Raw genomic sequence first — 12,995 nt, forward strand, 5'->3', positions numbered from 1 at the left:
TTGAAATAGAATGTTTCAGTGAATAATCAAAACATTCAAACTAAACAATGAGCAATTGTGCAAAGCATTAGATATCGTGAACATTTCAGTTCTGACCGGCATTCTGTCAAGTTCAATTATTTGTGTGTTCCTTAAACTTGAAAAACTTTTTAAGGAATATTTTTGGCACCTATTTTTATCAAAACTACAATAAATTAAACTCTTTATCTACCGGGCTTAGTACTGTAATTGATATTTTTTTAAATTCATTCTGAACTTCATTCGGCTCAAACATGTTGTTCATGTATGTCGTGTTATTTGTCGTGTTTATATTTATTCTTGATCACTTACTTGTGAATAAAAGAAATCTTGAGCTATCAAAGCAATTTAATGGCCCACTAAGGCTTCCATTAATTGGAGGGTCCTACAAATTTGTTGGAGTGTCAGCTAAGGGTAAGTATATATGGCTTGCAGACCTGATAATTGGATGTGTTTTAATTTGAGTTGTGATGCAGAGTTAAAAGTTTGTTTTGGTGTGGCTTGAAGAAGGATGTGAAACCCAAAGTTTCCCTAGATACGCATATATATTTATCGGAAGGGACATACTGTAGAAATGATTGAAAATCCTGCCCATGGAAGACTTGACTCTGGTTTGTGACCGAATTTAATAGAAACTGGGCTGATACCAGTTAGCAGCGAAAAAGCGGCATTGGTCAAGTAGTTAGAGCATCGGACTACAGTTCTATAACGACCCGGGTTCAATCCCAGGGGAAGTCTAGACGGATTCGGATGCTTTTTCGCTGTTCAAGTCACACCAACTCGATTTGTGTGATTCGCGACCTGATACCAGTGTCACGCAGGTTCTAAGTTGGAATTTCGACCATTGTGCTTTCCGGGTTAATCTGAATGACCAAAGTCGATCCAAAATGTAGCCCAGTATGATTTTGGGATAGTCCCAAATTTAAACCGAATCTGGATCTGGATTTGTTGTTGATTTATGATTTTCGGGCAATGTTTCTAAGCAATTTAGATTCATGTGCATTCAAATAATAAAAAGAATTAATTATACACAAATTTGGACGACCATACGAATTTAAAAACTCATTAAGATTTGACTTTGTATGATTTTGGACATCACAACAGTCAATTATTTTCGAATTAATCAAAAAAGACTGAATGAATTCTGGGAATTTTAATTTAATTAAATTAAATTACATAATCTTTGTACTTTGATTTATTGTGCAATCGTGTGATTTTGTTGCGATTAGAATTTTTTTTGAATGAATTCTGATAACTCTTTCATAATTCTTATCTGATAAGATAAGCACTCCCTACAGTGAATTAAAAATACTTAAAGATTATACTTTGTAAACAATGGGCTAATTTAATTAAAAAGCTGAATGCTATTGCTTGTCATAAATATCATTCGATATCAAGAGTCTAGATTATTTTAACTGATAGGAGGGGGTGGGTTGACCTTTGCCTCTCTTGGATACATCTCAGGACACACACAATTCAATAATAATTCTCGCTATAGGGATCGGGATTTCCCGACTAATTTCAATCCAGATTCCGAAAATTATCGGGACCAGGATTTTGAGAAAGCCTATTAGTATCGATCAGATTCTTCCGCATATCCAGATTTATTTAGATAAGGAGAGGGGGTGGGTTGACCTCTCCTAGATACATCCATGATCACTTACTATCAACAAGTTCAGTTCAATGTGATATTAACCTAAATAACTTCATGATATGCAACAATCTATTTGATAATAGAGATAGCGATTCTCGTCTACAATGATACAACTAGTAATCATATGATTTGTATTAATTTGACTATACACAATTTGCGTGTAATTTAGTAAATGAATCATCACAAATATTGTATGAACTTCCACATCATCTGTGACACAAACCAATCCAAAAGCAGAGTTGCAAAACAGGCACCTGTGATAGACCTAATCCGTTCAAATTCTTGTTTTACAACTCTGTCCATGAATCACTGCCCTAATTACTTACTTACTGGAACCATGCTCCGACTTGGAGCCTAGGTTGCTACAAAAGGCCTTCCATCTGACTCTGTTGCTGATTATTAACCTACCCTGATTATTAACATTCAATATCTTCCACAGATATGTTTGGTTTTGTTCAAAATATGTTTGCAACATATTCAACACAAAAAAGAAATATTGTTCAAATCTGGGTTGGACCTGCCTTGGAACTCTTTGTCGATGACTACAAAATAATTGAAGCTATAACAACAAATCCAAAATGCATAGCAAAAAGTTCACAATACAGTTTTTTGCATGCAGCAGTTGGAGATGGTCTGTTGTTCAGTAAGGGACAGAAGTGGTTCAACCGTCGCCGAATCATCACACCAACCTTCCATTTTAAAATTTTGGAGCAGTTCTTTGACGTTTTTCAAAAACAGAACTCAAAGTTGATTGAGAAAATCAAAACGGAAACAAATGGACATCCTTTTAATATTTTTCCGGTCATCACTTCCTCAGTCCTCAATGCATTGGTTGAAACTGCAATGGGATTTGAGCTTAAAGCTAAAGATTCTGAATATTTGAATGCTGTTAAGGAAATTGGTGTTGTTGTAGCAACTAGATTTGTTCAGCCATGGCAGAGACTTGACTTCCTGTTCAATCTTACAAGTTCTAAACGTAAACAAGACGAATTAGTCAAAATCCTTAAAAATTTCACAACAAAAATCATCGAAGAACGTCGAAAGCTTTTGATGACTAAAAAGTCAGAAGATTTAAAAAATTTAGACGACGAAGATTTTGGACTTAGGAAGAAAATGTGCTTACTTGATGTTTTGCTTCAATCCACAATTGACGGTAAACCTTTAAGCAATGAAGACATTCAGGAAGAAGTTGACACATTCACATTTGCTGGACATGACACAACAACTAATGCAATATGCTTCACACTTCACATGATTGCAAAACATCCAGAAGTCCAACAAAGATTAAATAAAGAAATTGAGGAAGTGCTTGGAGATGAAAAATTGACATTCAAGAGTCTGAGTGAATTCAAGTACCTAGAATTGGTGATCAAAGAGACTTTAAGGATGTACCCACCAGCACCAGTAATTTCAAGACGATTGTATGAGGAAGTTGATTTTGGTGATTTCATTGCGCCTGCAAATGCCAATTACAATATTGCTTTGTTCAGTGCTTTCCGTAATCCAAATGTGTTTGAGAATCCAGATGAGTTTATTCCTGAAAGGTTTTTGAAAGAATTGCCGGCATTTGCATTTATTCCATTTAGTGCTGTAAGTATTAATTGTCGGATATTCATTTGAGAATTGTGGAAAGTGCTCAAATTTGCGTTTTTTGTCTATAAAATTGTACAATTTCTTGAGTTTTTCCTGGAAATTCAAAAGCAGGGTGTGGCCGTCTCAAATTCAAATTATTCGACATTAGATTGTCGAAAAATTCGAACATTTCAAACTCAACTTATTTTAAAATATAAATTTCCGTTACGAAGAAAAATAAGAGTAACGGTAAAAAAAAAATTTGAATATTTTTTTGAAAAAATTAACGGTCGTTTTTGAGAAAGCCACACTTTCTTCAAAAGCTTGCTTCATTTGCCGCTCGGGATTCATGTGTACCTAAGCTTCCGACAAGTTCCTATGAACTTTCATTTTTGGATCAAAAATTGTAAATTATTTCATATTTTCTATTTTCAGGGTCAAAGGAACTGCATTGTAAGTATTATTTCTGTTCCCTAACAACCAAAGCTCATACTTTCAAGAGCTTGCTTTAGTTGAGCATGCTTACTGTGCTCTTTAGAGCATGCTCTTTGTCTGCTGGATATTATGCTGAAATTTCATTTAAATTCCAATTTTCATACTTCCAACAGGGTCAAAAGTTTGCAATGACGAGTATCAAAACCAACATTATCAACATTTTGAGACAATTCACAGTGATTCCAAGTGGCAAGGAGCCAGAAATTGAAATGCACATTACCCTCAAGTGTGACTCACTTCTTGTTGGCTTTCAGAAGAAATGAATGTAGTCGTGGTGGTATTAAAGCTGTGCATTTAACTTTAAACTGTTTTTAATCAACATATCTGGAATTTGGACTTATTAATAATTCTAACTGGCTGTATTTATATCTGTGTTAATCAAAAAATGTGTGAAGATTTTTTTTTGTTAATAAATGTTAAAAAAAAAGGTTTTTGTGATAATAAAGCTTCAATTTTTTATTTGATTGCCCTTCATTTCCATTTATTTTTAAAACACTTTAGATTTAGCATTTATAAAATGGATGCAATCTGGCGCATTCTGTTAAAATCGGATTTTAAAAAAATTAATAAATTGTGGCTTTTATCAAAAGCAAGATTTCTAACCTGGACTATAAATGAAAGCAGCTCCTATAATGCAAAAAATAACAACGATCATGCACAATTTTTTATTAAACATTTTTATGAATTATCGTTAAAGCACAGTGGATTAAAACTAAATTAATTTTTTTAAATTTCAGACTTTTATAGGAAAATTTCAAAAATATTTGTTAATCTTTATGGCTGTCAGAGACTAATTTACTGGCAACAAGTATAAATACAATAATACCGACTTAAAAGTGTTTCATTTGAGTATTCCTCAAAACCATATTTAGTTTTCCTGAAAACAACAGCACAAAAAAATGAAAATTTTGAAAGCCATTTTATTGATAGTTATTATTTACGTAAATCGTAAAATCAACGATGAAGAACCATGTGTATGGGGTCAACCTTGCTGAAACTGGATGAAGAAATTCCGTGTTGTCAAATAAGAAATTTATACTATAAAAAAACTAATAAATTGTGCTTTAAAATTTAATAAAATTCTGCATTTTTGAAACTTCCACGCGTGAAAGGTTTGTTCAGAGTGTGGCCGTCTTAAAGATCGAATTCTTCTAAATTTGATTGCCGAAGAAATCGAACTAAACTTATTGAAATAAAAATTTACGTTACAAATAAAAGTATAAACAACGGACAAAAAAAATTCGAATTTTAGAGACAAAATAATTTATTTAAAAAAACAAAAATAACTGTCGTTTTTGAGAAAGCCACACTCTAGGTTTGTTATAGCCTGAAATACAGTTGTGCAAAAAAGTTAAAACTACAAATTTAATCTTTAATTATTCTTAGTACCGGGTGAAGAAATTCAGTATACTCAAATTTTAAATAAAAGACGATTTTTTTTTGTCAAGTTTTTAGTTTTATCCTTTAAAGTTGCCAAACAGGCACCTGTCATAGGCAAAAACCGTACAATTTTTTGATAATTTGTATGGTTTTTAACAACGTACAATTGCTTAATTTTTGTCTGTTACAGGTTTGCCAGTTTTGCAACTTTGATTCCATTTAAACTTTAAAGTTTATTTTTCATTATTAAAATCCGTGTTATAAATTTTTAAGAATTTATTCTAATGCATTGCTGTATCTAAGTATATTCAGTATTTTCTGCACTTTCCAGATCATTTTCTTAGCACAGTTTGACTGGCGGACGACACCCTAAAATTATATATTTTTTTAAAAAAAAAAATAAATTTGAATTTTGGTTTAAAATGTTTGCTTTTTACGTACATGGACCTGGTCGTTGTGGGTTTGATACAACTCCATTAATTATGCATAAAGTGCAACAAAAAATGCAAAAATGTTCAATTTCATTGTTAAAGTTTAGTTTTAGATCTAATCGCTTTTAATTATGATTTTAAACTGATTCTTAACATCTGAAAATTAATTACTTTTATACCTAATAAATACTAGCGAAGAAACTGGAAAAATTAAAGAAAATTTATTAAGTAAAGAAAATTTAATTTCAATTTTATTTTTTCATGTCAAATTTTTTAAAATGAATTAATTTAAAATATTAAGAAAATGATATTTTTTCAACATTTAAATTAAAGATAATTCAAAATTAACTTAGAAATTAGGAAAAAATTAATTTTGTTTTATGTAAAATTTAAAAGAAACAATAAATTTGTCAAAATTAAAAAAAAAGTAAAAGAATAATTAAAATGTCTTATAAATAATCGCAAGGTAGAATCGGTGGATTACAAACTAAAAATAAGAAAAATAAATGAAATTTAAATCATTAAATATTAATAATTTCTTACATATTTTTCTATTTTGTTGTGCAACGTAAGCCATGAAGAAAATTACGACTACAAATGACAAAATTTTACAATTCATGATTTCCTTTTTAAAGTTTTTGACTTCTTTTCAGTGAGAATGTTTAACTTCAACTAAATTTATATTTTCTAAAAGTTTGCTTTTATACAAAATTTTCACTAAAAATTATTAAGTTAGTTGGGAAGTCGAGCAATCGACTCAAAGGTCCAAAGTTCGATCCCAGGGAAAATCTAGGCGGATTCTGGTGCTTTTTCGCTGTTCTAGTCACACAAATTGGTACTTGTGAGTGATTCGCGACACACAAATTGTGGCTGGACATTGATATACCCTAGGTCATGTAGCGTACTGAGTTGAGGAAAGCAAAACATCCAAACGGACATCATAAACTGCTCATCGTATCGAAATCAAAAATTCATTGTTAATAAACAATTTTGAGTAATTTTCTGGTTGTCAGTTGTTTTTATGGCTGTCAATGACTAATTTTCTAGCAACAAGTATAAATACATAAAAATCGACTTAAAAGTGTTTCATTTGACGATTCCTTAAAACCATATATAGAATTTCCTGAAAACAACAGCACAAAAAAATGAAAATTTTGAAAGCCATTCTATTGCTAGTTATTATTTACTCAAGTTTTAATATCGAAGATTATGAACCATGTTATTTGGGACTTTGCAACTTTAATATTGGAGCACATTGAAGAAAATTCTGCATTTTTGAAACTTCCACGCGTGAATGAGTTCTTATAGTCTTAAACAGAATTGTGCAAAATAAAATTACAAATTTTAAATTATAAACTTTAATTTTTTATTATTCGTTCCTTCCAGTTCCAATTCATTCAATACTCTGCTGATAGTCAATGCCGAATTTGTACATCTATATCCAAAATTACCAAATAAATGGAACTTTTTCCCTTAATATTCTAACTCCATAGCTCTGCCAATCTTCTCTTGTAATCCACAATTCTTCAGCTGTCTCTAATGACGTCAAAAGACATGCTCCACGCCACGACACATTTGCTGGATCAACATCCTTAACTGTATTTACTATATCAACATTTTCCGTTCGATAATTTGGTGGAATTGATTGTCGAATTTTATTTTGTAGCCATTTAGCAAGTCCTGGAACTTTGGAACCACCGCCAGTAAGCAATATGCAGTTATACATTTTCTTCTTTAGGTCATCATTCGATAAATGTTCTATGCTCTGTAAAATGGCACTATCGAGTCCAATAATTTGTCCATTTGTTGTTTGGAAGTCATTTGCATTGAACTTAATTAAGTCATCGACTTCAGCATCTTCCTCCGCATCAGCATTACTAACATCATTAATATTAAATGTCGTTTCAATTTGATCCTTGGCATTTCTCCTTCCAGTTTCCCTTAAAAATTCAGCATTAAAGCAATCCTCAGAGTCAAAATCCTGTCCAAGTGTCTTTTGAATTTGAATGATTTTGTCACGATTTGTTGTTCCTAATGTGAATTTCAGTAAGTCTGTATAAAATAGTGATAATGGTGCAATGAGCAGTTCATCAGCAACTTGAAGGACATAACGGACAGGTGACTGATCAGGACGATTAATTATGAAGCTTTTCTCTTGTGATCCACAAATGTCAAGATCAATGTGACAATATTGTTCCTTTAAATGATTTAGTAGAGCTGCATCTTGAAAATTTTGTGTCTGACATTCTTTATATGGAAATGAGCATTTTTGGAGGAGCCAAAAAAAAGTCATTGTTACGTCACTTCCTCCAAATTTGAGTGATACTCTTGTGTTTGGATGTGAAATTGCATCTTCTACGCAGGAAATTGATATTTTTTGATCGCCGATGTCCACAACACATGTACAATTGAGACCTGAACCGAATGAAGCTGCAACATGCTCTTGAACTAAAATAAAGTCATTTATTAATAATAAAATTCATTAGAGTAAATTATTTAGCACTTACTTAGTATTATAGACTTAAATCCCATCTCAAAGAGGAGTTCCGCCATCATTTTAACTCTTTTTCGATTGTAAATATCCGAAATGATAAGAACTGCTTTATATTCATTTAATTCTTTCAGATTGATGTCCAGAAAATTCTTAATAGCAAATTCCCAAATGCACTTGACATGCTCAAGAGCAGCTGTTAAACTTCCACCAACATTTTTATGAATATTCAGCTCTCCGCGTCTTATTGGAAAATGAACATTAAAGTTGCTATTTGGACTTAATCTCAATATATCAGCTCCAATGATATAATTCACATTACTTTTTGGTGTCAGCCAGTAAGTCTGTTGTGAACTATTGATGATTTCCGGTAAACTTCTCTTATTAAATTGCGCCAATTGCTGCGGTGAGATTCCGTACCTTTTTCGTCCATCCGATTGATATGAACTTTGTAATAAATGTGAAACACTTATCCTGCTTTCATCCATTTCAGCTGACAGCTCCTTAGTCTTAATGACTGGCGGTGGCAACAATGTATCCATATGAACATGTTTTGGGTCATTACTTTTGCGTTTTCTTGCAATGCAATTAAGAATGTTTTCAGGATTTAAATCACTTGCCTTACCGATCCGCAAATAAAGCGATCCAGGATGAATTATAATAATCTTATCGCTCATGTTGTTGCTACTTGACTGATTTTTAATTTAGAAAAATTGATGAAATTCAGAACTATTTTTTGTTTGATAAACTTTTGTTTACATTGGTTAGCGCACTATTGTGAAACATTCGAGAGAGGGGAAATAATTGAGAGAATTAGAGAGAAATACTATGCATGTGATTTTGTTGCCATTGGAGATGAGAGATTTAGGTTGAAATGACATTTTATTAAGCTGGTGGCTTGTTTAACTGCAAAAATATTGTGTTAAAAGCTGAACTGAGCGTAATTTTCAACACAATTCTTTTAAAATTTTTCAAATTCCATTCAAGGGTTACGAATTGATTAAGTCTGAAATTTGCCGACAAATTGCATAATCTGTGATTAATAACAAGTTTATATTGTTGACCATTACAAATCAATTAAAATTTTTTTAAATATAAAATGAGCAGTTTTTCCAAATAAAATTCAGTTTATCAAAACAAATCAATCAAAATGAAGTTTTTATCAACAATTTTCTTATTAGCTGTTTCTATAATTGTTGGAAGTCATGCATCTCCATGTGCTATTGGCATATGTCCAACCTGGCCACCTATTTACAGAGAAGATCAGGATGCTTATTTCAAATAGTTTTTTTTTTCATACATTTTAGTCTCTGCCTATTTATTAAATGTATAAGCATACAACACTTCGCAAATAGGATCATGGAACGACCAGTAATTGCAAGAACATTCAGCAGTGAAGGAAGTTTGCAAGATATGGAATGTAGTTATAATAAAAATTAAAATTTTGAGTCTTTTAAAGCTCCAAAACAAGTCAGTTAAAATAAAATGTGCTTTACAATAAACTTAATATTCAAAAGATTTTCATCTAGTGCTACTCAAAGCAAGGAAGCGGAAAAGTCTCAATGGAATTTAGAGAAAAATCTGAAAAATCCATTTATAGCAATTTGAGTAGCTTGCATACAAGAAACTTGCACAAGAAAATTGTAAAAGTCAACTGTGCATCTCAAAGAAAATTGTACAATTTTCGATGCCTTTTTTCAAAATATTGCAAGGATCTGTTCATGACACAAACCTTCATAGAATGGAAACGAATCCTGATATATATATTTATAATGAGTATGACATAGTGAGTTAGATGTATTTTGTATATCTATAAAAAGAATGTTTGTGATGGAAATGGAATTGATTGAACAAGAATTACCTTTATTATCCTAAGCGACTCAATATGATGATGCTGGTATAACAGCATAGCATCCTTGACAACGATCAAATGACCATCTTTGTGATCTTTAATTTTTCGACATATGATAATTAAATTGTGCGGTCATTAGGCTTTAAGCCTCATTAGGACGGTAGTCGAAATGAAGCATAGCTCGGGATACGTGATAGCTTAAATAATGAAAATCTAATTTGATGAAGAATTTATAACAAAAGAGAAGGAAACATCCAAAAAGACCATTCTACGACTTGGAGCCTAGGTTGTTATAAAATGCTTTCCATCTGACTCTGTTGGCTGTATCACAAAGCTTGTACAGATTCTCTGTTTTGACATCTAACTGGCATTCCTTCATTATCGTCCTACGCCATGTTGCTCTTGAAAACTTTTTCCCTTGTGGATTCCAGCCAAGAGCAGTATAGCTAGCTTGTGTCTCACCCCCAGCTAAATTAATCCATAATTTCCATGGAATCCATCGATTCGACCAAAAAATCCATGAATTTCACAAATTCCATGAATTTGATTGAATGCATATTTTCTGCTAGATGATCCGGACTCTAAACACGATATAGCTACAGCTGTTTAAGTGAGAACTGCGAATTCGTAAAAGATCCAGCAACAGAATTTTATGGCAAACCTTTATTTGAATCCTGAATTGTGCTTCATAGAACCATGGTTATATTAAGTAAGAGATAGTCGCTGAGACTTACATAAAGGTGGATTCTTCATCCCTTTTTCCTCAAATTCCTTTATCATCCATAACTCTCTTTATCTCCTAAGACATCCAACCATGCTCAATCCAATTTTCCACTCGCCAAATTTTAAGGCATAATTTCATCAGATAATTTATTTGTAAAGAAAAAAAAGTTTCCAAGTTCCTTTGAAGGTCCATTAAATACCATTGAAAATTATTAAAACATCCCTCATAACTACCTTCAAATAAATTTTCCTCGCGTTTCACTTCACTAAACATCCTTAAAGTCATTTTCTCAATTTTTTTCGTTCCTCCTTTCTTTTCCATCTTCATTCATTTTTCATTTCCTTTTGAAATTCATAAAAAGTAATAATTTTCATTTCACATTCAACAGTAAACGGTAAAAATGGGAAGGCAGTAATGCTTATAAAATTTAATATTTTTTTCCTGCTGCCTAAATGCCTTACAATTTATTTATGAATGAGTTTCTATGAATTTTTAGGCTCTGCTCGAGTTCACTTTGAAGTTATTTCGATGTTATTAAATCTGAAAAAAAATTGTTGCTGGAGATTTGAGACGAGAAATTAAGGAAATTAAGGAATTTTCTAGAAGATGACTTATTGACTTTGTGATTTGTTTTAATTTAATAAGGCTTTTTGAGGGGGATGTTGATGAATTCATGGAATAACAAGAAGGATATTTCGATTGAAAATGGATAAGTTGATTAGTAACTGATGGTTCGGTATGGATATAGCTCGAGAGGGGTTCACAGAATTTGCACATAACAACCAAAATCAAAATTTAACGTAATTTTTAAATTCAAATTTTCAAATTGTTGCATGATGAATTGTACTAAAATATGGATTTTTCTGAGAATAATAATCGACTTGGATAAGAGGTTGATTTCTAAATGGAGAGGCCATGGATTACAATAGATCTGTAAGACCTAAAAATCCGGAAAGTTGACTGCATGGAGATAAAAAAAAAAAAATCATGCTTAGCAAAATATCGGGACACTTTTGAGAAAAATCGGGACATTTCTAAGTTTGGCACTTTTGAGGTTCTTTTGGACTATTTTAAGTCTTAATATACAAACTTTCTTACTTACTTCGCTGGCCGTACTGATCAAGTGTGATCCATGGCCTCCCTCAGTCAGTTCCTGAAGCTGGCACTGTCGCTGGCTACCGCTTGCCAATTTCCAATTCCAAGTGTGACACTATCTCTTTATTGTCCACCTATTCTACATCATGAAGCCTTCCGAAGAAGTGAGCAAGTCCTTGACAAGAACCCCTTCTTGATACCCCTTGATACACTCATTAAGGACCATTCAATCATTACGTTACAAAATAACTACCTTTTGTCCAATTTCTGTCAAAAATGAACAAGAGCATTCTCGGAATTTCCATTGCATCAATCAGATTTAACCCTTCTCCGTCCCCTCCTCACCCCTCAGAACGGAACATCCTCTAACTAAAATTGATAAAAACTTAATAATCCAATTTAATTCCTCACAAAACAATCCCTAAATTCAGTACTCAAAATTAGGATCAACATTTCATTGTTCCCAAACGAATCATACAAAATTAGAAGTCTATATCCTTATAGATAAGAAATATCAGCCACTCAATTCATCAAATAGAACGCTGAATCATTATATTTTGTCAATCGAACAACCCAAAATCAATCCATGACCCAATTTTTCCTTAAATAGAAAATTCAGCACAAATATTAAATTTTCTTTTAGATAAGGAAACTGGCGAATGCGGACTGTAAGCGTGCGGACTTTTTAAGACGTTGACATTCGTAGCAATTTCCGTTTCATTTTATGAACGATGAAATCCCTCGCATTTTCTCAATTTTTCATTTCTTAAAGCACTGTTATGATAAATGCTTGTGCTGGGTCAACTTTAACTAGAATTTGTATTCGCAAATTGAATGAATTTCTTTTCTGGAGTTCATGAGAATGTAGATGTCTGCAATGGACAGATGCCTAAATAGAGATTTTTCATTCACGCTTTTTCTGATTCTGTTTCGCTCTCTGGATGCTGTTCTGGAAGTTCATTAAGGGATAAATATTGATGAAAAATGATGCAATTGAAGAATTGGAGTGTGACTGGATTATGGAGTGGATTTTTGGTTGTTTGGGAGCTTTAAAGCTTTTTGAAGATTTGTTGTGGGAGTGGTTTTTGTAAGATATGGAGATATACAGTTGCATACTTTCTTATTTCGCTGGCCGTATAGATCTATTGTGATCCCTCAGATGCCGCCTAAAACTAGTTTTATCGCTTGCAACCGCTTGCCAATTTGTCAAACAGTTGAATGCATACTTTAAAACCTGATGGGCTTTAGTAAAGTTAACATGCATGTAAGTACACAATTGGAAT

At 32.3% G+C, this 12,995-nt stretch overlaps 2 protein-coding genes across 2 annotated transcripts; one reads left to right on the forward strand and one right to left on the reverse strand.

Annotated features, from left to right (window-relative positions):
- Positions 1-101: 101 nt before the first annotated feature.
- LOC139091048 (cytochrome P450 4d2-like) lies at positions 102-4,184 on the forward strand. The gene is made up of 4 exons (XM_070640979.1): positions 102-432; positions 2,112-3,262; positions 3,680-3,697; positions 3,853-4,184. Exons 1-4 carry the CDS (start codon positions 273-275, stop codon positions 4,000-4,002), a joined length of 1,479 nt encoding a protein of 492 aa, XP_070497080.1. The 5' UTR covers positions 102-272; the 3' UTR covers positions 4,003-4,184.
- Positions 4,185-6,887: 2,703 nt separating this feature from the next.
- Positions 6,888-8,794, reverse strand: Arp8 (Actin-related protein 8). Its single transcript, XM_070640872.1, has 2 exons — positions 8,058-8,794; positions 6,888-7,998 (listed from the first exon to the last, which is right to left on the reverse strand). Exons 1-2 carry the CDS (start codon positions 8,716-8,718, stop codon positions 6,998-7,000), a joined length of 1,662 nt encoding a protein of 553 aa, XP_070496973.1. The 5' UTR covers positions 8,719-8,794; the 3' UTR covers positions 6,888-6,997.
- Between the last annotated feature and the right edge of the window lie 4,201 nt (positions 8,795-12,995).

This window comes from Chironomus tepperi, unplaced genomic scaffold, assembly GCF_022539635.2.
Source record: "Chironomus tepperi strain 1889 unplaced genomic scaffold, CSIRO-AGI_Ctep_v1 contig_223, whole genome shotgun sequence".
NCBI lineage: Eukaryota > Metazoa > Arthropoda > Insecta > Diptera > Chironomidae > Chironomus > Chironomus tepperi.